We start from the raw sequence: 25,322 nt of genomic DNA, 5'->3' as shown, positions 1-25,322 counted from the left end.
ACAGAGGACGCCCACAGATAGGCGGAGTGGTCGGTCAGTGTCGGAAGACAGAAATTACTTTCGCATTTAGAATTACCTTCAGACGTTTTGAGGTGGGTTAAAACGATGAGATGGGGCGGCCTGAAGACAGTGGAGACAGTCGCATTCATAGGCAACACAAGATGTCCAGGGTAGACTGAGTTGTTGGAGGTAACATTGGACGCTAGATGGATTCGCAATTAGAGGAGCCAGAAGACGTTTTGAGTTAAGATGATTAGAGAGGATAGAGGACAGTAGAGGCATTCGCAATCAGAAGACATTTTTATGTGGCCTATTATAAGATGATGTCGTGTTGGGATGTGACAGAGGACAGAGTAGGAGATTCGCATTCAGAGGTAACAGAAAATGTTTTGAGGTCGCCTAGGATAATAAGATAGGGGGTAGACGTCGAGACAGTCGCATTCACAGGCGACGGAAGACGTTCAGGGACAGTCTGAGATGTTGGGGTCGGGTGACAGAGGACAGGGGATCGAGGACATTTGCATTCAGAGGAGAAAGAAGACGTTTAGAGGTGAGTTAAGATGATGAGAGGGGACAGAAGACAGTTAGAGTCATTCGCATTCAGAGGCGACAGAAGACTCCAGAGACGCCCTTAGGTGTTTGGAGGTGATTGAGGACAGGATAGAAGATTTGCATTAGGAGGTGATAGATGTCCAGATGTAGCCTCAAGTGTTGGGAGAGGTGGCGAAAGACGGCTAGTAGACACTTTCACATTCAAAGGCGACAGAGAGACGTCCAAAGATAGCCCGAGGTGTCAGGAGGTGACAGAGGACAGTATATGTAGATGAATTAGCATTCAGAGGTGATGGATGACGTTTTGAGGTCAGTTCAAGCCGGGCCTGGTTGTTCAAAACAAGTGTTGTCACAAAAAAAATGGCGTTACATTTGTATATCCTTTCGGTAATCCCTTTAGACTTATTATGTACATGTATCAAAATTCACTCAATAAACAAACAGATTTCTTTAAAAAACTTTATTACCTTCTTATCTCAATCTTACATGATCTGTTTCTTGATTTTTTATACATTGATTCACAAACAACATGGTCTACTACCTTTGAAACCTCCATAGTCCAGTTGCCATTGGCCTTCGCCGCTGGTTTTTACTGGACTACTTCATACGCAAAGAAAGGCAGACATTGGTTGCCATGGAATCAATAACTTACACAAATAAACAATGAGATTCAGTAAAACGAGAGTGCTCAATTCTCAAAATACTAAACGTCTTTGGGCACTTGTGTGGAAAATTTAAATTTCGTTTTCAAAAACAGATGGCTGTAACAGCGACTATCAGATTAAAAAATCTCTAAGTGATCAGTCCTTTTACGCTGTAAGGAATGAACCTTTTGATAGGAATGTGTTAAAAGTTGAATGAACATGCATTGAACCGAAGGATTTTTAACTACTGATGTTCTTCTCAGCACGATTCATACAGAAACCTTCCAAGTGTCCCACAAACAAGCAATTTATATTACTGCGACCTACGATTATGATTGCATGCCACGCTTGTCTGCGGTGGTCATGCAATGCCTGTGACAAGAATCAGTGATCGCAGCCACCTGCAGCTATTTTTTTCGTTGTACAAGCAGTAATAAAACCGCAGGTCGCGGTGATTTGAATTGCACGTTTGCGGGGCACATTAGGAAAGTGTCATGAAATTTATATGTACAAGTAAAATAATCTCCTCACACAATTTGTCTTAAGTCACGATGAAAATGCTCTGAGGCTAAATGCAGCACCTAAATGAGTCAGAAAATTTAGATTTTATTGTGAAATTTGGTGTAACGCGAGTTATAAATATATCCTCAAACCAAGGGTTTATATCAGAAATGAGGTAAAGGAGAAGGGTCAGTGAAAAAAATTAAGTGTGACTTGACAAGTGTCATTATTTGACATCTAAATTTTCTGACTCAATCTGAATTTCTTAACAATAACAATCGAATCGTTGGCAGGTCTAATAATTATGTAATCTAATTTGCCAAAGGAATCGACGAAATGAATATCTAAAAATTACAAGATAGAGTGTTTTCTCCAGATTACTTTCCTAATTCGAAGTCAATATCTTGGCACAAGGTCAAGTCAACAATTCACGAAACAATACCTGGTGCATACACGGGAGAAATTCTGCACCATAGATGGTGTCAATCAGAAAGAAAATGCTGCGTCCTTGTAACTGCAAATAATGTCATTGACAATTGTCCAATTAGTACTACCAAAGTTCTCCTTCTTTGTCTTTTGCCGGTACCTCGATTACGCGTGGTTTCTCAATAATGCGCGCAATTCTCGTTCCTTTCTCGACAATGCCGATGATCCATGATTGAAATTGTTCCGATTTCTCGATATCCTTGCAAAATGCTGCGGCCTGTTCTCTGGGAAGCGCAATCAGGAGACCTCCTGGAAAACAAAACACAATTTAGTTAAAACTACCATAGCACGATGCACATCATCAGGTTTTCAGAACGGCACAGCGTTCTCGAGTCAAACCTCTTGAGCTTCAGGAACAAATAGCGGCAATCCAATGCGAGTATCTATCTCAATATGGGACTGCAACTTGATGATCCCTACATCCGAATTCCCTGTACTCACCAGATGTCTCTGCTGAATGACCCTGTAATAAGTGGAACATGTTTCCGCATGCTTTACTGACGGCAGCCATCTTGGAGATTATCGGCAAATTGTGGATTACGAAGTTGACGTTCTTTTTCTGTATGCGTGCAAGGTTCTGTGCATGTCCTAGGATGCCAAAGCCTGTAATGTCGGTGGCCCCATGGGCATTGTACTTGTGCATGAGTCTGGCAGCTGGAAAATATAAAATCGAACTCGTCAGATCACAACAAAAAGTTAGATGTCAAATGGTGAACATAAGTGTCATTGTTCAATGGATTTATTAGCTTTCAAGCCAACAATGTATCTTGGTACTGAAATTTCATTTTCGATGTCTCCGTAGACTGAACCACTGGCTCTGTAGTGTCATTTACCATGTAGTGTCCTTTACCATGTAATGTCCTTTACCATGTAATGTCCTTTACCATGTAATGTCCTTTACCATGTAATGTCCTTTACCATGTAATGTCCTTTACCATGTAATGTCCTTTACCATGTAGTGTCCTTAACCATGTAATGCACTTACCTATTCTGTTTAGTCTTGCCATAGAACACATTGCTCTCATGTAGGCCTTATTCACATCCTCTGATGTCACCACCAACTTGATCCGGTTCCACTTCTCTGTCTGTCCCAGCCACTGGTGTGCATTAACCGCTACCTGGGTACCGAGGGGTTTGGTTAGAACGAGGACATCACCAGCTGTCGCGTCGTCAGGGCTGAAAAATATTGTCACCTTATTAGCGGGGTTAAGCTATTTCTTTGAAGTTGATTCTTTTATATGACAGTAGTGCGACAATTGACATTTGTCAGTTTTCATATGAAGGGCTAAGGCTATTGCTTACATTGTTGCAGACCATCATTGGAACCTCCCATAGAAGACAACCCTGTAGTCAGGTCATCCTTTCCATAAGGACACTGATTTTTGTCCAAAGTGGCCATTCCATTCAATTTGTAAAAACCTCTGTAATAAGGACACCTTTATATTTGAGACAGGACTTTGACATTTGCAAGACCCGAGTGTGTCTTTAAATAGGCTTAATCGAGAGGTTCTAATGTACTTCAAAACTGTTCATACTTATTATCAATCTTAATTATTATCATTCATGGTATAAAGGTTAATCTTCACTTCACAATTGCTTGAGTTATAGTTACCTTCAGTATGGGTACTGTATTAACTTAATCATTATTTAGTCACAAAAATTGTACACTGTGCCTTCAGATCTCATAATCTATGTCAGCGTAACCACACCAAGCCGGCCTGGGCAGTACAGAATGGACAGAAGGTAATAGTATTGAAATTGGATGAGAAAAAGTTGGGTGGACAGTCTTAGATAAAAGTTCGAGGGTGAGAAATGGAAACTGGGAGACAGAATGAGGTGGACAGTGGGATGGATTAGCCCAAGATAAAGTTTTGAGGGGAGGTGTACTGCCAAACCAGAAGGCTTCTTTACTCAGATTCTTGTTTGTCATCATTAGGCAACAGAAGAAATATTTTCAACACCCCTAAAGGTAGAGGCACGTAAATCGCTTATCCCACCTTGGAGGAGGAGTACCCCCACGAGAATGACCACTCCAAGTGAAGAGTGAATGCCGCAGAAGAAGATTAGGCAATAGCAGAACAATTTTCAACAGTTTCAAGAGCTCTTTGGTTCAGATTCATGAACATCAACTTGATATAAGAAAACTTTTTAGTATTAAGTTTAGATCTAGGTTGTCCAATATCACTGCACATGATGCACCCAAATAGTGCATTTCATTGAGGAACTTTATTTAATAAAATAATAAATTGATGTCCTCCATTATGCGATAGCCCCATACTTACAGAATGAATTCATGAGATGGTAGGCACACAGACGTCGCCACTCCTCCGATGATTAACCAGGGATTTAGAACTGTCTGCCCTCCAGCAACGTTTGTGCCAGCTTCAACAGCCAAGTCCTGAAAGAAGACCAACCAGATTACGATATCGACAAAAAAACATGCAGAAGACGAGGCAATTGAAAGCATTACTCTACATCAAAACTCTTGCCATCTTCACTTTTATAACACGCCAACAGGAGAATATTGTGTCCGATCCACAGCCGCAACATATTTTGCCATTGACACCTTTGAATCAAATCAAATGATGATATAACTGAATAGACATTGCCAATAGTGACAGGCTTGAGTTGAAGACTTAAGTTGGGAGAAAAGCAATACATCAATTCAGTATTAAGCTTGGCTACTGAAATGGCAAAAGTTGTGTATAAAATCTTACTCTAAATCCTCTCATCATCAGCGGAACAACTGTGTCTCTCTCCTTGTCCGTCATCTTCTGGCTGACACCGAGTAACATCAACATGTTGTCACAATCCGTCACCCCCATGGCGTACAGGTCGCTGAGTACATTAGCGCATGCTATACGACCCTGAAATAGACATGAAAATATTGGATTAACTTTTTCACTTATTTCTTAAATCTTACCTTCAAACACATTTAAAATCATTGTCAACCGGACTTGATTTACTTGCAGCTATTTCCAGACCATAGGACAGTTTGGATGTTCAAACTCTCTTTTGACTCAAAGGAATTTTTGGAACTAAATACTTGAATGAGGGCTTGATGAGGACAAATTACAGAAATTTGCAGTTCAGAAATGGCTCTTACCATCATATATGGGTTGTCCACCAACGGATAAAAGAAATCTGTTGTTTGCACCAAAGCGAGACCGTGATGCCTCAAAGCCGTGATGCTGGAGTCCATCCCAATACCTGCAAGAGAAGACAAAATGTTCAGACTGGCCAGACTTCGCTGTCTAATGGGATTAGCCTTTGCTGACAATGACGTCATTACACAAAACTGTTATAACGTGATGCAATGTTGCAATCAACAGAGGACGACCCAAGAAAACATTGACGGACGGACGGGGACGTTCAACAGTCAATGAACTACTCCCCAACTGAAATTGAAAGGCAATTACTTTTTCAATGGCAGTAACAGGCGTATATATATATGTATAAGAATATCCATCTTCAATCAGAATAGAGTCTTGTCTTGATCACAGAAGAGCCTGTAGTGCCACGCCCACCAACACCATGTGCTCTCCACGTGGTAATGTAAAAATATAAACATTGTCACATGATCCGAGATCACGTGGTCAGCCCGGAAGGCAAAGGCGGCCATATTGGCGCAAAGAGAAACGTAAGGGAGAGTCACCCACGAAGAAAAACACAAATTCACCCTTATTCACAATATAATTCACAAATGTCACTCGATAATATTATCAGATATGAGTTAGACCAACACCAGAAACAAGATTCACGGCGCAATGCTTGGTAGTTTTGCTTATTTTCGCCCGAGACAGCCGGCGAATGACAGATCCGACAGATTCGGGCCCTGGGAGTCCTCCCCAGACTGCAAAGTCCATCATTTTGGATTTTACTCACCGATTTGAGAAACAGAAGTCTGAAATAATCCTTCAGTCTCCTGCCTCTCTCCATCAGCTGGCTTAGGAGGAGCAAGGTTGGCGCCTTCAAGAAGTTTGAGCAGAACTTCTTGAGGCACCTTACACCCTCATCCTTTCAGTTGGGTGAAATTCGTAAGTCGGAAATTAGGATCGAGTTTGTGCGCGACCGGATCAAACGGTGGCGGTTGTTCCTTCTTTGGTTCCAATTCCATGCCTGGTACAGGCTCCATAGCGAGCATATATTGTTCCTCAATGATTTAGCAGTGCTGTTTGATGGTGTTAGCCACCAAAAATCGGGAAAATGTGCTTGAAAGCGGCTCTCGTGACGGGCTCCAAAATGTGGTAGACCTCCCCTCTTTGTCTGGACGCTGATCAGTATGCGCAAGTGCCCGTATGTTGCGTGGATTGAGCGTGCAGTATTTGCCGAACTGTGCAACTTGGCTCCCCACGGGGAGCAGTTATTATTTCGATCAAAATTTAAAACTAAGCGTGTTTCTTTCTTTCAGTAAATAACCCTTTTTCTCATCCAAACATCACAAATCCATCGCACATCTACTTCAGAGTACTCGTGCTCGATATTTCATAGAACATTCAGGTATTTTGATTGGAAAAGAATTTCTGGGAAACTTTTGTTACTGATTTTGTCCGGCCGTTGGGATGAGCGCTTATCGATGAGTTAGGACCAGCCATGTAACAGGGTGATTGGCGGGGTTTGTGCGTCAGGGCGTGGTCGCGGCTTGCCAACGCGCTGGGTGAGGCGCGAAAGCCGGGCTTCTTGTGGTTATTGCAGGCACATGTTTCCAGTTGGCACTTATTGTTGCTGTTGAGACCGGTTACCAGAATTCCCCCCCCCCCCCCGCCCTCATGTCTTCAGTATACTGTGCTTCTGCGGCATTAAGCTGAATTCATCACGGGGGTCATAGTCACTAAAGTCAGGCTATGAAATTGGGTTGAGGCCTCCTAAGACTAAGAGTGGCGATAGATCGACAGTTACTAGTATTAGTGCCGAGTGTTGGCCTGACGTTCAGGAAACTTCATTGTTATGGGGAGCTGGACGGACTCGGTGAATCACCCAACTTTCTTTGTTGTCGAGAGCTTGACAGACTTGGTGAATCACCCACAAATGGCCTATTGTTGTTCAGGGTAATACCCACGGTTCTAGTTGGTTTCATAAGAAACGTTCCTTCATCCTGACTCTCATATGGTTGCATGCTGGTCTAAAGAAGCGTTCCCTGAGGATCAGTTGAATTGTTCAAAATTGTTTTTACCTGCCCGAGCATAGAACCCTATACCGGTCATTTGAAAACGTTTCCATACATGTACACTTTGGACGCACTTGTCGGAAAGTTACTCACAAAAGGTCATGGAGAGACTAAGCGACCGCTGGCCAGCGCCGAGAATTCGGCATGGTGGCTCTGCATTGTCCATTTTCTTTTTCTTCAGGAACGGAACTTTCACTGCATGAAAACTAACAATGGACGCTCCGACGCCTGGTCCTTCAGGCCTGCCAGATTTCCCGCCTGGCTCATTTACCATTGAAGTCTTGAAGGTGTTCGTGAAAAATGAACCAGATGACCTTGCCAGCGACGAAGACATAGTGATGGATTTCGATGAAAACCAGAGCGAGACTGTGCCAGCATCAGATCAGCCTGCGGGAAGTCGCGGCGCGGAGGCTGAGGTTGAGGGCCCCCTCGTTCGGAAAGGTCCATCAGAATCAGACAGCTTTGTGAGTACATACTAGTGTCACGGATGTAGAGCAAAATAAATACAAAAAAGAACGAGAGTGGCCTTGTGGTATACACTGATCAAGCAGTTTATGAACCAGCATGTTGTGGGACTTCCATCGCGGGGAACATTTGGCGCGGTGATTGACTTTGGTTTGTGATTAAAGTGTTGCTAATTTGGATTTATACTGTTGTACCAAGACCCTGCCTGATAAAGCATACATCTTACATGTTCAGGGTGGGACATCTTCCTTGTCACTTTACTCTATAAATAAGGGAGAAATTAACAATTTATTGTGATTGTTGTTTTTTCAGACTCCTCTCTTTCCTGGTAATCACAAGGATGACAAGTTTCAATGTCACGATTGTGAAATGAGCTTCGCTCTCAAGAGTGAACTTACCCAGCACCAGCGCCAGCATACCAAGCCGTTCATATGTGACCAATGCGGCCGCGGCTTTGCCCGAACTCATCAGCTGACGGTCCACATGCGCACCCACACGGGTGACAAACCGTACATCTGCGAACTGTGTGGCACGAGCTTCACGCAGACCTCCAATCTACGGACCCATAAGCTCAAGCACAACATCACTGAACTCCGAGAAAACGGACAGAGACATTTTCAATGTAAAATCTGCCTCGCGAAGTTTGGTACAAAGGCAGAAGTCGTCAAGCATCAGAGCGTCCACATTGTCGCTATGCACAGGTGCGAACAGTGTGGGATAGAGTTTTCTGACCCGTCGATTTTGCAAGAGCACAAATTGTATCATTCGACTGAGAAAAAGTTCAAATGTCCGCACTGTCCGAAATCGTATGTAAAAAATAGTAAATTGGTTGTACACATCCGTAGTCATACTGGCGAAAAACCTTTTAAATGCGAGTTTTGCGATAAAACATTCACTGTGAATTATACCCTACAAGCTCACGAGCGCACGCATCTTGACGACTTTCCCTTTAAGTGCGATCTATGCGGCAAAGCTTTTCCAAACAATGATCAGTATACGCTTCACAAAAACACGCACACCGGTAAGGTTTACAAGTGTCCCGTCTGTAATAAAGAATTCCCGTTTGAAAGTCGCCTCCGGAAGCATTCCCGTGTCCACACTGGTGAAAAACCGTACACGTGCGAAGACTGCGGTAGAAAGTTTACATTTAGTACGAATTACCAGCAACATATGCGCATGCACCGCGACGAGCGGAAATACAAATGTGATGACTGTCAAAAGAGCTTTGGAACCCGCGGTAAATTGACCGAACACATGCGTATTCACACCGGCGAAAGACCGCATGCGTGCGAATTCTGCGAGAAAACTTTTGTACAGAAAGCGACGCTGACTGTCCATCGCCGTATTCATACTGGTGAAATGCCATACAGGTGCGAAAAATGTTGCAAAGCTTTCCGTTCAAGTAGTGATGTCTCTTCTCATAGAAAGAAATGCAAGTGGGATAGGCAGGGTGAGGACGCTTTGAAGGTGTCAGAATCGGCAAGCAAGGCTGAGCTGGGTGAAGAGGATGCTTCAGGCGTGGGGGATAAGCAGGGTGAGGACGCTTTGAGGGTGCCAGAATCGGCTAGCAAGGCTGAGCTACGCGAAGGGGGCGCTTCAGGCGTGCGAAGTGCGAGCGGTGATAAGCAGGGTGAGGGAACCACTTTGAAAGTTCCAAGACCGGGAAAGAACGGTGGTAAGGGTACGGAAGGCACTTTATAAGCACAAAACCTAGTGAAGGTGGCCATGTGCCGGAAAGGAATTTGGAGCGCAAGTATCGGAAAGCAAGGGTGGGGCGCGTGAGAGAGTCACTTTGAAACGACATTGAGGTATGAGTATGGATGAGGAAGATGTAGACGATACCAAAATATCCGGTACATGTGATTTGATCAGAGCCTGAGAATGACCTCTCGATCCCGCTAGATATCTATATTTTTCGCAATCCCATGGCAAAATAAATGTACCATGGGCGTGTAAATTTACCGGGAACCTTAAAAACCCATACCGTATCACTAATGTATTTATTGTATATTCTACGGCTCAGAACTACTTGTCTTGTTAGCAAATGAACCCGGGCCAATTAGTAATGAAATAAAATAGATGACGACAAAGTTTCGGTATTTTATTTGATGCAGGCGTGTTCGCACTCGATGGCGTTGTCAAACGGTGGCAGTCATCAAATCCACAGTCACTCATGGTTCATGTACCAATTGACGCCGTACCGTAGCTGTATCTGATTGTTGTGTCTGACATTTCTAATGTCAGGGCATGCTACTATTAGATGGCAGCACGAAGTACGGTAAATGTACCGTACGGTACCATTACTTGCACGTCTCGATTCACCAAGCGGATCGAAGGATATGCTCTCTGCAAAGGTTGACTTCCATTATACCGTGGGTTCCCGTGACACAGGCGCCTGATGATATCCGAAGCTACAGATCAAAAGCAAACGCTCATTCTCCACAAAGCCAACAGAAAACCAACGTACATGTATAATCATTGACACACATGTTGTATACAATGTATATTTTTCCCGATCGGAGTATTTACACGTGTCTGTGACTACTCCACGCAGCCGCTACATAATTATGTCAACTGTACGCCATCCTGGCACCAGTTGTTTTCAATATCCTCCGCCTCTGGATGATCGATTAATATTTGTATACGACATCGGAGTACCGGTAACAAAAAACAGATCTCAGGATGTGTGCGTATCCATGTGAGATGGACTGGGTGAGAAATCTGTGAAATTCAACGGGAAAAGCCCTCGAGTAGGCTTTTTCAATTTTGAGGACCCGGTCTGGAAATGCGCTCATCCCCCGGGAAATCATGGCTATAGCTATCATATGATACATGAAATGAGGCCGGCCAACTTTGTGGGCGTTCCTGTTTCTGTATTACACGTGAAGTGTGCCCGATAAATGGTTACTTCAAAAGGCTGAACTGATTTATTTTGTAATATGTACTTGAACCGGTGAACCATTGCACAACCGGGAGTGAGATATACATTTTGTACATGTACTGTACACTGAGATTGCGAATGATATTCTTCCGCTGTTTCGTGACATTCAAGGGCAGACGTTCGAATTAGAATAAAATTGGACTTTTTTTACTTTCATCCAGCTACAAGACAAGTTCGCATTTGATGGTAAGTAGCATACATTTCTTGATTAAGTGTAATCGGTCCACTACAGCCCCCCCCGCTGATTAGGTTTTTTTGGCCGAGTGACCATGGTGCCGGACCAAGTTATAATGGAGAGTCTTCTCTGCCCCACGATGGCAGAGACAATACCACCATTGAATATTCATAGGTTGGAGGGTCCAGGCCTATCAATTAGACGAGTGCATGTTTTTAACCCTCAAGTACATATTTGGAGAGGTATTGAAAAAATATTTGCTGTGCACTGTACACTGAACTTGGGATGTACGTCGGCCCCGTGTTGAAATGCCGTCCAGTGCCAGTTGGTGCGTTTTTCGCTGATTTGTGCAAAATTCAACATATCTCAAAAGTTCAATGGTTGACCCTCGATTTTTTTTTGATTTTTGTGTTGCGAAAGCAACTGTCTTTCATGGGAGAATGGTCACTGTAAGAATTATTCAGGAAGAAATGTATAATATTTGGGGTTTTTCGTGATTGTCCGGCCCAATTGGCAATATTGCCCTTTGGGATGGTGAACAGAGCTAGGAGCAAATGCGACGCTTATGATTTATTTAAAGAAATAAAATGCCCGATTTAACATCCTGCAGAATCAGGGGAATCGGGCGTTTCCAGTGATATACGAAACAAATGGGTTGTTTTCATGCATTCACTTTGGAAACGCACTTTAAAATAGATGTTACGTCCTGTTAATGGGGCACGTCATCATCGCGTACATTTGGGGAAAACTCCCTAACGAGACCTATGCAAGTTACTCTCGCACACGCGTGTATCTTAAGAGCCCCGCCTAAGAAGAGGGTATTATTAAGGTTAATGAATAACTGTAAACATCTATCATCTATCAAATTCAATAGATGTAGAATTGAGTAGTTACCTCTACGCATGTATAAACACTGATATCAAATTATTCATCTGAGACGCATACTTATCAAGCGTCTTTTTTATTTCTCTATTTCTCTATTCTCTTTACATTATCAAGTTACCATTTGTTTTGATATAAGAATTCCGTATGGTATTTTGTTCATGATAAGGTAGTAGCACTTCTATCAGCTAACCAAAGAGGTTAAGAGCACTTTATTAATTTCTAAAAAGAGTACGGCATGCCTGAGGTTAATTGATTTGGAGGTGCACCTCTTGCCTTCTTAGAGCAGCTGACGAGAACAGTTTTGCCTGGAATGTATTAAGAACTACACTGCCCGGTTTTCTCAGTCACCGAATGTCAATTCGTAAGACTGGCATAGAGAAAGGAACCGCATCAGACATGATAGGTCCATTATCGAGAGGGAAGCGCTTGTCACGAGCAAGCCAGCACAGCATCAAAGAAAGACAACGGGTTATTGCGACAGGAAGTCGCCTGTAATCAAGTAATTATGGCTTGTTTTTTTGGTCTGGGTAGTTATTTCCTTCGTCTGGGGCGGAGCCTGGCTTCTTCTGTGTTGAGCTGAGAAATTGGCCAGAAGATACTCGTCAATAAAAAAAACAGGTTCTTCCACGTTAGCCTACCAAATTAATTAGTTGCTGCGCATACATATACGTAGGCCGTGACTTTGACGACTGGTATAAATGTAGAGTTTGACCAGCCTTTTGCAGAGCGACTATCTTTCATCTGTGCTTAAATTGCAAATACCGGTATCAAATTATCAAATTTGCAGTAAGAATTCTTCCGTCATGTCCGTGTGTCGCCAATCATAAAAGCAGGATTTTCCCCCGGTGGCTTTGTGTTGGCTCAATGATGCTGACCACGTCCTTGCTTCTGGCAGATATTCCTCCCATGTTTTTTTTCTTCATTTCGATCCGGTCATCATGACAAGTCTTTGTGAACAAAATTTCCAGCATCAAGGTGAAACAAAAAATCAGACGTCTCTCACGAGGAAAAGGATTGTGTTTCACAGAATAGACTCGAGTAAAGGAGATTGCAGTGCATTCTCCGCAAACAATAGTGGTATATCTACGATTGGTATTAGTGGCTTATAACGTACATATCCCACGATCCAAATCAGGCTGCCCCACCTTTCAGCTAGGGGTGGAACTAAACAGACATTGCGCTACAGTGGGATAATGATGAACTATAGCAACGAAGTATCTTTTAAGTTATGCGTGACGTCAGAGTGACGTCATTTTGTAAACAAAGGTATCCATCTATTCGCAAAACCAGCCCGTATGAATGTTTTAGATTTGCATTAGGTTTGTAGTAATCATATAGTTTCATGACTCTTCAATTATTCTGATTAATCTTCACGCAAGTTTTCGACAATTTTAAAGTTGTCAATATTTGCGGCAACCCATTTTACTGGGGAACTATATCAGCTCATCCTCGTTTCTCGTGCTACTTTTTTAGCCACTGCCTCTGCCGCTACTAAAACAGCAGCACAGGCACGTGAAACTTAGAGACCCCCCCCCCCCCGTTCGGTTGCCCCCTTGACTGACAAACGAACCCAGACTACACCGACAGCAAATCTAAAAACGATATCATTTTACATTTGGGGGGGGGGGTGGAGGTAGTTAGTCGAGGTGGCCTGAGCTGAATTGAAGGGGTAGGGGGCCGGGGCAATTGAGCTATTATATAATTTCTCGCGCCTGTGCGCAGTAGTTTCGAGATCTCGCGGGATACAGAACGTGCGACATTCGATTTATCGGATGGTGTTGTAGTATTTCAGTTTTGCTCAATTCCATTGCTATTTACGGTTTGAAGTACCGGTAGGCTATGAAACGTAGACCATGTCATAGTTAGGACCGCATCAAATATCATGACCATGGAATTTGGTGGTAAGTATAGCCAGGTGGTCGCCAAAGGTGTTGTTTTTTTGTCACCTAATTGTCCTAAATCGATCTGAGAAAAAAGCATGGCCGTCGCCCAGCCCCGGCCCAGGCCCAGCAGGGCACGTGCCTAGCTAGGCCTACCACCTGTATTGATAAATGAGATGCATCCCCATGCTGCTGCCGTAAATGTATGTAAATGCTCGATGCGTGGACATCTTCATCATTATTTGTCATCATTCACATATCACATTGATGTAATGGTAGGCCTAGTCCCCCCCCCCCCCCCCCATGCCCACCCCCTAGGCCTAGCCTACCCTGTGTGTCACATTCATTGACTTAGACCGGCGTGCCTGCCCTTCTGCCAAAAGAGGTAATTCATGAATTGTGGCCTCAAATATGGTGGCGTTTCAATATTTCCCAGGCCGATTACCTGTCATCGCATTAATTATTTCAATGTGATGTCTTGTCACAAGTCACCTCATGCATGCACAGTGATTGACCAATTCGAAAATAACATAGAACATGTATCACGTGAACGTTCAGGGGTGTAGCCTGATATCGCAGTGGGGGGGGGGGGGGTTCTTCACCTATTTCTTGAGCAACGAAGGCGCTAAGCCCGTGAACATGAGACCGAAATCTGGCAGGTCAGCACTCCCAGTTACGAAGGACTGTATAAGGTCATTCAGGCCTCTCAATTACATGATTCCTACACCGTACAGGATGTCCCCAAATTAGGTGGGTTTTTTTCTTCTTTTTTTTAAATATGACCCCCCTGAAGCGTTTTTTGACCCCTAACATAACCAAATCTCATCCAAATGGCCTCACTTTCAAGTTTTCCCCTAAAATTATGATTTTTCAGGTGTATGTGGTGATATCAGTCACTAACTTTGATTTATGACATCGCTGTTCAGGCAAATTGGCATGATGAAATGTCTCCAAATTAAGCCAAAAAGCAAAAAAAACATGTCCCCCAAAATAGGCTAAAAAAATACAGGGTGTAGAGGTCTCCACGTAATTAAAAGGCCTGTCACTCTATCGTACAATGGCCCATTTGGATAGAATCATGGGTGTTACAAAACTCAGGAGAAAAGTATTTTTGACTGTCCTCAGCGGATCCTTTTCTCAAGCTGGGGTTGGTTCGAACCCCCCTGATCCCCCCCCCCCCCCCGCTACATCCCTGACGTTAGACATTCCTAAAAATAGCACTGCGATAGACCGTATCTGCATAGTAGTAAGCTTAAACTCGTTGCGCAGGAATTCCCTACCTTTATTGGCGCAGATACTCGACTCAATGGCGGATCGGAGCGTAGAACATCGAGAGTATTCAAATGGGCTATCGTTGATTAGGCTCTGCTCATCCCGAGGCCAACCTTGTGTCTTCCTGTTTTGCCACCACATGTAGGTTCATTGGCAAGGATGTGGCCAATCAGGCGCCTCCCCTTTAACTATTGGCATTGTCTGAAGTTGTCTTAAGGCCTTCTAAAGCTTCGTGTTCGTTAAAATCATAAATCGAGTGTAGCCTGCATGGAGGCTGTATTTTGTCTAGGCTAAGTCATAGTTTTGACTATTATTAGTATTTGTCACTTTATGTGTTTGTTTTTCAGCATCATCCAATGGTAATGATGACAATCCTTCTGGTGAGAATGCAGGGCATTATGCACGAATCAAAGAGTTGGCTGCCTCCTATCGCAGGGAAAAGAGGAAAACCTATCCTAAAAAGAACTTAAAGCCATATGTGAAGGCTCCATCCAGGGACATCAATGGTGCTATAGATGGTCCATCAGTTCCCAGAAGAGAAAGAAAAGGGAAGAAAACCTCAACGACAGGTAGATTGTTTTTGGTTGACAAATGCCTTCACCTCGTCTGAGCCAGCAATATTCAATTAGGCTTTATACATGGAAAAATATTGCTGCTAGACTAGGCTTACATTAGTCAATAGTGCAATTAACTGATAATTTCATGTTCTGGACAAATGGTTTATGCCTACAAATCCAACCCTATCACTGCTATACCTCTTTAAAATTTCTCACCAATCTTTAAAATCAAACCAGAAAAATTAGTCTTTTCCACCCTTTTTAGCTCACCTCTTAGCAGAGGTGAGCTTATCCCATACCGTGGCGTCCGTCGTCCGTCGTCGTCGTCGTCGTCGTCGTCGTCGTCGTCGTCGTCGTCGTCGTCGTCGTCGTCGTCCGTCGTCCGTTAGCAGGGCACGTTTCGTAACTGTTAAAGCTATTGAGTTGAAACTTGGTACACATGTACCCATATGTAATGACACCTTGGAGACCAAGATTCGGTCCGATTTGTTTCATGGTTTGGCCACCAGGGGGCCAAACGTTAAAAGTGAAAATATGCAATATCTCCCTTAATAGTAGTCGGGAAATTTTGAAAAAAATATGGTAGGTACTTCTAGCAAAGGTGCATCATATATCCTCCGGGTTTTTGATTTGACCTCCTTTTCAAGGTCACGGAGGTCAAATGGTGTAAATTGGCTGTTAGGATGTAACGATGGCACGTTTCTAAACTGCAATGACTATTGATACCAAATTTGGTACACATTTACCCCTTAGTCAGGTGATCTTAGGGACCGAAGTTTGGTCCAATATTATTCACCACTTGACCACCAGGGGGCAAAATCCAAAAACCTTAAAAATGTGATTATTCCTTAACTTCTTGTCCGATTGCCACCAATTTGATATCATGGGTACATCTAACCACCATACAGTATATGTCACACAGGTTTTTAATTTGACCTTCTTGTCAAGGTCACAGAGGTCAAATGGCGTAAATTCGCCGTCAGGCCGTAACTATGGCACGTTTCTTAACTGCAATGACTATTGATCACAAATTAAGTACACATGTACCCCTTGGTCAGGTGATCTCAGGTACCGAAGTTTGGTGCGATCTGATTTGCCGTTTGGCCTCCAGGGAGGGGGCCAAATCCTAAATTCTTCAAAATGCCATTATTCCTAGTAATGACTTGCCCGATTGGCACCAATTTTATATCATAGGTACATCTAATTCTAACAACCATTCAATGTGTCACCCGAGTCTTCTTTGATTTGACCTACTTTTCAATGTCACAGAGGTCGAATGTACTGTAAATTGGCCATTTTGGGGAAATTGTAATTGCTTGGACCTACATCAAACCTAACACTACATGACACAATACCATGCTCTTTATCCATCTTTCCTCCACATGAGGTGAGCACAATGGCCCTGGCCATTTCATTATGTAAGAAATTCCATGGAAGAAATTGCATCTTTTCTGGCGTAATCTGCATTTGGCCTTAATTTCAAAATTGCTTGTTTTTCCAGAGAAACTAAAGGACTTTCCTGAGGAATTGAAACCAAGTAATCATGAAGTAGAAATCGATGCACCTTTCGATTTCAAGTGTTCCAGCAAGGTTTGTGATTTGTCTTTTTAAGGTCTTTTTATTCATCAGCTAGTTGGCTCTATTCCAAGACACAAATCAAGTTGTGTATTTTATAAGGAGTAAGTTTCCGATTTGACCTACCATACTTTTTACGGCTGCAGAGGTCAAACGACGTGAACCGATTCATCTAAATTTTGAATTTTGTGTTGATCACAAGTAAGGTTATAGTTTGCAAATGATTTATTCTTTTTTAAAGGTTAATTGGGCAACACTGGCTGCTGATTAAGGCAAATAATGGTATTTTCGAATCAACACTTAGGAACTTTTTTTTTCTTTCCCGGTAGTATTTATCAATGCACTTTTAATTTACAGTGAGAGCTGAACTTATGGAGCTTCTGAATGGGATTCGGGCTTCCAATAGTACTGAAGTGCCAGGCACTGAATCTGAATGGAAGAAAAGGCATTTTGTTGCGCATGCTGACCGGAAGCAAAGACAAGAGGAGAGTTGGGAGGAGGTGCGGGAGCCAGTATTGAGGTCAATACTTAGGAAAATGGGAAAACATAGTTCATCATGTGCAGTTTGTGTCTCATGTGCGTCGTCAGCTGTTATCAGGTATGATATATTTATAGGAGATAAATTTGTTTTCAAAGTGTACATGTAACAGGCACTAAAAATAACTGAAGGAACACAGCTCTTTAATCAAAACACAATTTGTTCTCTAGAATGTGATTCAGAGTCTGGAGCTGAAGATAGAAGCTGCAAGAACACCACGGTTTTCCCTTGTGCCATGGTCAACCCAGTTTGTTGACCAGGTTTTCCAGCCTTCTGCCCTATCTTCGGGAGTTTTTCAATTTAATTATATACACACTTTCATTCTTTTCAGATTCTTATAAAGTTCATTGGTTTAAATAACATGACATGATTTGAAAGATAGCAATTAACACGACAGTATTAAAGGGGCTTTCTTCATATTAGCAGTTTGTGCAGTTACGATGCATGTCGACTTCACTGCTATATCGATCAGTTTAAAAGTTTATCATTTTCATTTCAGATGCTTCAAAGAGTCGGGCTTCTCTACGAAAGCGTCTTGAAAAGGAGAGAAAGCAACTTCAGCATTGTGTTAGTCTGCTGTCATGTTTCTGTGGACGAAGTCACGCAAGAGGACTATTTGTTGCCTTGGCATAATCCTGCAGGTTGGCATTCACTTCATATTCATTTACCCACAAACTTCACTTAGTACATGTAACACAAAGTCCAGGACACAAATAACTCCAAGTGGTAATGTCCTGCAGTCATTTTCGATTGTTCAGAGAAATTGATCCAGCTGTTGTTTATCAAGCAATTTGAGGTTTAAAGCCTGGGTCGGCATTTTGCTCTAGACTTACTGGTACATTGGTCTTCAAGTGATGTAAAGTACATTCTACCTTGTACATTTAACACAATTTGGTTGCAATGTAGCATTGGTTGCAAGTAAAATGTTAAGTTGCGCCTCAATCTTATAGTCACATTTCTGACATATCCAGCATGTATTTTTACCAGCGTTTCGTATGTACATGTAGGAGGGATGGAGCAAGAAACTTTTAGCCTGTAGTCCTAATATTTGTTTCTTCAATTCAGGGAACAAGGGAGAAACATTTGCTTTGAAGAAGAAAATAGTTGATATACATGAACACATGACCAGGTACATCGAGGAATTGCCTGTGCTCATTCAAGAGATGGTATCAACTGTTCTTTTCTTCAAGAAAAAAATCAACACCTTGGAAGACAGAATCAACACCGTGAACAATGAGGCCATCAAAAACCAAGGTAGTGGCCATGCAATTATTTTTACCCAACATTTGTGGAGGTTGATGCATACATGCATGCCGTTCTTCTGTCTATCCCAAAGACCAATGTCATGTCAGTCGGTGGTAGAGCATTTTCAATTGGAGCCCCTCAGCTGTGGAACAAACTTCCTTCAACTGTTAGGAACTGCAGCTCTCTGTTATCTTTCAAGGGACAACTCAAACATTTGCTTTTTAAAGAGGCCTATCAAGCGCTTTGAGCGGCCAGTTAATGGTTGGATACTGCGCAAAATAAGACTCGTATTATATTATATATATGTACTTGTCTTGCTGTGGCACTACCTCTGAATTAACCTGGGCTGTGGATGCAGATCTGGATCTGATTGCAACTTCGTTCTTTCCCAGCTCAGGTTCAGTTTACTAATACAAATGTACTACGCCCTGCTTTTAATTAATTCAAACCGAATGCCTTTCATTAATCTAACTGGACAGACATAAACTATTGGTTTGCAGATGTATGTGCATTACCTTTGTTGATGACTTCAGAATTTTAATGTCCAGCTCTCCTTCTATTTAAGAAAACCATGGATTGGTGATGTTGCTGCTGGAATCAAAGGAATTCTACACAGACCTTCTCCTAGAAGCAACAGATGTATTTGAATGTATAGACACTGACATAGAGATCGTGGTGTATTTTGAGGAAGGGGAGGTGCAACCTGGTGGTGAAGAATTAAATTCGGAGGAGGATGCGTCCAGCTCTGAGGAGGAGGATTGTGATGACATTGGCATTGAGTACGTGTAATTAACCCTTTGAAGCCGGATTTATTTCAGAAATCCCGATCTTTTTCGACTTGATTTGGTCTAAGTTTGTCTAAAAGGGTATAGTGTCCCCAAATGTCACTCGAAGCTAACAAAGTATGCCACGAGATGCTAACGTTTTCGGAACTCTGTGGCATCTCTTAAGGCCCTTGCAGAGGTTCTCAAGAAGCATGTTTGTGAATAAGGTGACTTTTTCTAGTGAAAGTTCGAACTTCCAATGCAGTTTATTGGGAAACTACGCCACAAATCAGGTGTTGTGACGACCCTAAAATGACGTCATATGGCAAAAAGTGTCAACTGAGGCAAAACTGTTCAGTGAGAGTTTTTTTTGCTCGTCTGGCGCTCAGGAATCTGCCAACTGTTCGACGATACAGCGATGTTCCGGCCCTGGGGACAAACTTAGCCATGAGGGGGGTACCTGCTGCTGGTTAATTTTTTTATCTGACCGCAGGGGGCTAGGCTGATGTCCTGCAACTCCCAAAACGACTTAGAATTATTGCCGGACCACTAGGGACCTTGGAAAATGCCTTTTGTTTAATCTGATATATTGTGAATCCACCAATTATGTATAAGCAGATTTGTATTACTGGCTGAATGTGAATTTCAGCAGCAATAAAATGATTCTTGCATCAAATTACATGCACTTGTTTTCATTGTTGCTCACCTTGGGTGAACACAGCTGATACTATCAGGCTGCCTACATGTATAAAGAAACATCAATTTTTGCCGGAAATGAGCAGACAGGTGTCAAAGATGTGTATGGTCAAGTAGCATCTGCCTCATCTTGACTGAGAAAGGTTGTGTATTCAAGTTGCCCTTGTCCTTGTGCCATCCCCTGAAGGCCACGCTTTGAAGTGACTGACCATTGTATTGTCCTGCATGTACATGTATACATGTATCGGGCTGTTGGATTACTGAGAAAAATCAAACTACTCTGAATGACATCTTCAAAGACCGTACTTCAGTATGCGGTAGGTGTATTCTGGTTGGATGTGACATTGTCTCAAGTAAACCATCATTCTGAATTACATACCATATGCAGCTGCAGTATTTTGGTTAGAAGTGACATTATATCGTACATGTAGGTAAACCCAACTCTTCTGAATGACATCATCAGAGTCATTATTTCCGTACGATCAGGCGTATTCAGGTTGGATGTGACATTGTGTCGAAAGTAAACCGACCATTCTGGATGACGTCTTCAGAGACGGTATTTCCATACGGTCAGGCGTATTCAGGTTGGATGTGACATTGTGTCGAAAGTAAACCGACCATTCTGGATGACGTCTTCAGAGACGGTATTTCCATACGATCAGGCGTATTCAGGTTGGATGTGACATTGTGTCGAAAGTAAACCGACCATTCTGGATGACGTCTTCAGAGACGGTATTTCCATACGATCAGGCGTATTCAGGTTGGATGTGACATTGTGTCGAAAGTAAACCGACCATTCTGGATGACGTCTTCAGAGACGGTATTTCCATACGGTCAGGCGTATTCAGGTTGGATGTGACATTGTGTCGAAAGTAAACCGACCATTCTGGATGACGTCTTCAGAGACGGTATTTCCATACGGTCAGGCGTATTCAGGTTGGATGTGACATTGTGTCGAAAGTAAACCGACCATTCTGGATGACGTCTTCAGAGACGGTATTTCCATACGGTCAGGCGTATTCAGGTTGGATGTGACATTGTGTCGAAAGTAAACCGACCATTCTGGATAATGTCTTCAGAGACGGTATTTCCATACGGTCCGGCGTATTCATGATCAGGTGGGATGTGACATTTTTTAAAGCATTTTCCATGACATCTTGTGTATATTCTGGGTGGGTGTGACAAATCCTTAAGTAACCCAAACATTCTGAATGACGTCTTCAAAGGCAGTATTTCCGTATGTGGCAGGTGTATTCTTGTTGGACGTGACGTTGTCTAAAGTCAGGTGTTACCTTGCTGTTAGGACACTCCAATATCGTCTGCAATTGAAAGGCGTCCTGGTTGCATTCCACCCAAACCAATTCAGCACCGGTGTCCTTATTAGAGAGGTATCCACAGAGGGAGGCTCCAAGTCCAATGTACATGTAAAGTACGCTGTAATTTGCAATCCTAGCACATGTAGCCAGACTTCTCTATTGATGCCAATTCAAGAGGAACTCAGTATCAAGTGCCGGTCTGGATATTGTCTCAAGGTATGAATTCAGGGACCATCTCACAGGTACGTTTTTTGAAGCAAAAATGACTCAAGTCACTTAGTCTTGGGTGTGACCACACTCAAAAAGACTAAATGACTTACCCGTAGTCTTTTAGGCTTCAAAATACTTTTGAGATGGTCCCTTATAATACATGTAGTCAAGTCGCTGTGAGGTAGCAAAGATAAAGGCAAGACTATATGTATCTAATAATATGAAAAACGCCACGTTTATTGAATGATACATGTATACAACAGCCACAGATTGTCTGAAAAAACAATAATTCCACAGTACATGTACATGTAACTTACATTTACTTTTAATGAGACCTTTGAAAGATATGATAAGTTTACATTGTTACTATATTTGTGCCAATTCAATATTATCCATTATGTAATCTTTCATCAAAAGTGATCATGTGAGTTTATGTCAGAATGAATAATGCGTGGAGGTGAAGAAGGAATACCGAAATACGTGAATTCCACTGAACAAAAAAACACAGGCGGGAGGATTTGCACAAATTCACATCAATTTTTTCAACAATCGAAAGACATGAGGTGCATCATTTCTTGTGCGTTCCGGAACCTAAAATAGAGGAAATTAAAAGAACCACTATTATGCAGATATTAGTATCACACGACATCATATCATTTTCTTCAAGGGTACACTACCAAAATATATGGAATTAAGGCGAAGAAAACAAGCAAATCTCAATTACACTGCATTCATGCTGCAACCTCATACTAGTTTGAGATGCCTTTGAACCAAAGACTTCCACTGCTTTGAAGTGTTCCCAACAATGTTTTCACCAGCGAAGTGTTTTTATTGAATAGAAACCGTTCTGTAATTGCAATACAAAAGCCTTTTGAATGGACAGGTGAGTTTTATGACATCTTTTAATGTATCATCTGAAGGAATTTCAATAAATTGATTGTCAATCCTTCCTTTTGACTCCACAATTCTGATAAACGATAATTATGTGATAAGCTACAGTTGTTCGAATTGGGCACTACCTCTAAGAAACTGCTGCATCAGCCTGACTCACAACCACTACAACATCAACTGCATAGAGCACACAGCCATAATCCTTTCAATCATGATTTACCTAATTTTTCTTTGTAAGAAGAGATGAGAGGAGAAGTTACATCTTCCGCTTTCACCCATGAGTTGTGGGACGCATCATATCCTTGCCACTTTATGTAATACGTGTTGTTTTTGGGGTCGTAGTTGTCTATTCTCTCAGCTGCGCAATAGTCTCCTGCAAAATAAGTCAATTACATTTCATTCTGATGGCCATGCGACCAAATTGTCCCCCCCCCGATTGGATATGAGGATACAGGGGTCAGTTCCTCATTAAACCTTTCAACAACTGAACATTTGGCTAAATGTTTCTTTGTAATCTCATTGCATCATGCACTCCGAGGAGTCCATTATTTCAATGGAAATATCACATAACTGTTTGTTTTTGCTCCGCAAATTAAATTTCTAAATCAGCTTATGGTTGCAAATTTCTATCAAAAATCCTATCCTCCTGATGATGTGATGCAATGATGCCATGAAGACAAGTGCTACATTTTCTATATATCTTATGACCACTGTTATTTCCAACACGGCAACTTGAATCTAATAAAAATTTCTTACCCTTCGCCTTGCTTGCTTTTCCCTTGCTGGCTTTTCTTTTCTGAAAAAAGTGGTACGTGTTTCCATTGATAGTGCTTCTTACATGTACATGTACAATAAGAAAACCGCACGAGTGTCTGATCCGAGTATCCAGATTGCACGAGATGATTTTCTACGGCTTGAAAAGCTCTCGCCCTGCGTAGAAAATCATCGAGTGCAATCTGGATACTCCGATCAGACACTCGTGCAGTTTTCTATTTATCATATACGTCTGCCAGATCACTGCACTTAGGGTATATGATAAAAGTGCTTAACGACAGACAAAGTCAAAGCCAACAATGCTGGACAAGATGAAATCGTAAGGATATAAGCTCACCCATGTGAGCCAAGAATAGAAAATGCCCACAACATTACCATGACAAAAAAGGGAACTATTGACTTTTACACTAGAATTAGAAATTACAATTAGATAATTAGACAACCAAACCATTGGGTACATGCGTACTCGTTATCAAATTGGATATTGGTGGTGCAATAATAACACACACTCAGGTTTGATAAGAAAGAATTTGAAAATACACTATTATTTCTGGAGGCCAAGGCAAAAATTAGAGAGTACAGTCGCGCTCGAAAGTTTACATACAATTCAAAGGATGATATAACCCTGTCTCTTTCTCTGCAACTACAGAACGAATAGTATATAGTTTACAGGAAGTCTATCATCACATCTCGTCATCAACTAAAAAACATACTTCTGTTTCATTAATTTCATTGTTTTATGAGCTCTATTTGAGAACAATGCATATTTCAGAGTGTCATAAGTTTACATACACCTACCTTATCTACTAGTTGTTTGGCCTTGAGGTGGGCAATGCAATGGCTTTTATCTTGTCTCCACTACCTGTTGACCATCATGATTATGTCATAGCTCAGGTGGCGCCACTGTAGCAGTATAAAAGGGACTGGGTTTCTGCTCAGGTCATTTGCCAGCTTCGCGCCATCATGGGGAAGTCAAAGGAGTACTCTCAAGATCTGATAGAGTCGCCTGTCCACTTGAACCAGTCTGGTACTTCACTAAGAGCCATTTTCAAGCAGCTTGATATGCCACGGGCGTCAGTTCAGACAATAAAGCAGAAGTACAGGGACCCAGGGACAACAGCAACCTTACCAAGGTCAGGAAGAAAGCGCAAGCTGACAGCCAAAGATGAGCCCACATTGGTTAGAAAGGTGCACATTAACCCTGAGACGACCAAGAAACACCTCTGCCAGGAATTAGAAGCTACAGAGACAAATGTGTCACTGTCCACTGTCCAGAAGGTCTTTGGACTACGAGGCTGCAGGGCAAGAAAGAACTAGAAGCCAGCAGTACGTTTGGCAAAACGGGGGGGGGGGGGGTAATCCAAAGAACACCGTACCGACTGTGAAGCACGGAGGTGGCAGCATTATGCTATGGGGATGTTTTGCTGTGGAACCTTGACAAACATGCCACAGGTTTTCCCATAAAGTCATGATGACAGATTGGACATGACAAGTTAAGTCTGAACAATCTCAAGGTCTAAAAAGAATTCGGTGATGGAAACTTGGTCACACACATACCTTAGCTTTGACTGACTTCCTATTGTTCACAGGTTGAGAAGTTGCCTCAGGCCTACTTGCTGGTGCAGCCTGTAAAAGAGAAGGCAAACACATCTGGGTCAGACGGTCTAGCAAAGAGGTCACATGCCACAATCTGAATATTATTGTCAGTCACTTTTAGTGGCAGTGTATCTGCTCCTCAATCTTTTGGGTATTATTTGTACCTCTGCATACAACCATTGGCAATGAAAT

The 25,322-nt window shown here is 42.3% G+C and overlaps 3 protein-coding genes across 4 annotated transcripts; 2 read left to right on the top strand and 1 right to left on the bottom strand.

Annotated features, from left to right (window-relative positions):
- Positions 1 to 997: 997 nt before the first annotated feature.
- LOC135491558 (inactive selenide, water dikinase-like protein) lies at positions 998 to 6,205 on the bottom strand. The gene is made up of 7 exons (XM_064777531.1): positions 6,069 to 6,205; positions 5,290 to 5,393; positions 4,901 to 5,050; positions 4,466 to 4,581; positions 3,169 to 3,359; positions 2,625 to 2,837; positions 998 to 2,432 (listed from the first exon to the last, which is right to left on the bottom strand). The coding sequence occupies exons 2-7, from the start codon at positions 5,383 to 5,385 to the stop codon at positions 2,248 to 2,250; spliced, it is 951 nt and encodes a 316-aa protein (XP_064633601.1). The 5' UTR covers positions 5,386 to 5,393; positions 6,069 to 6,205; the 3' UTR covers positions 998 to 2,247.
- Positions 6,082 to 9,885, top strand: LOC135491555 (zinc finger protein ZFP2-like). The gene is made up of 3 exons (XM_064777527.1): positions 6,082 to 6,220; positions 7,532 to 7,814; positions 8,128 to 9,885. The coding sequence occupies exons 2-3, from the start codon at positions 7,563 to 7,565 to the stop codon at positions 9,514 to 9,516; spliced, it is 1,641 nt and encodes a 546-aa protein (XP_064633597.1). The 5' UTR covers positions 6,082 to 6,220; positions 7,532 to 7,562; the 3' UTR covers positions 9,517 to 9,885.
- A 7,138-nt stretch (positions 9,886 to 17,023) lies between these two features.
- On the top strand, positions 17,024 to 20,374 carry LOC135491364 (uncharacterized). Of its 2 annotated transcripts, none has more exons than XM_064777172.1 (5): positions 17,024 to 17,115; positions 17,458 to 17,620; positions 18,138 to 18,279; positions 18,704 to 18,892; positions 19,449 to 20,374. In XM_064777172.1, exons 3-5 carry the CDS (start codon positions 18,138 to 18,140, stop codon positions 19,670 to 19,672), a joined length of 555 nt encoding a protein of 184 aa, XP_064633242.1. In that variant the 5' UTR covers positions 17,024 to 17,115; positions 17,458 to 17,620; the 3' UTR covers positions 19,673 to 20,374. The 2 variants fall into 2 exon arrangements, with proteins under 2 accessions (XP_064633242.1, XP_064633241.1); XM_064777171.1 differs by having other exon boundaries at positions 17,458 to 17,698.
- Positions 20,375 to 25,322: the final 4,948 nt, after the last annotated feature.

The sequence above is a fragment of the Lineus longissimus genome, chromosome 7, assembly GCF_910592395.1.
Source record: "Lineus longissimus chromosome 7, tnLinLong1.2, whole genome shotgun sequence".
NCBI classification, from domain to species: Eukaryota; Metazoa; Nemertea; class Pilidiophora; order Heteronemertea; family Lineidae; genus Lineus; species Lineus longissimus.
The sequence above is the reverse complement of the archived record's forward strand: the minus strand, read 5'-3'. Positions and strand labels throughout refer to the sequence as shown.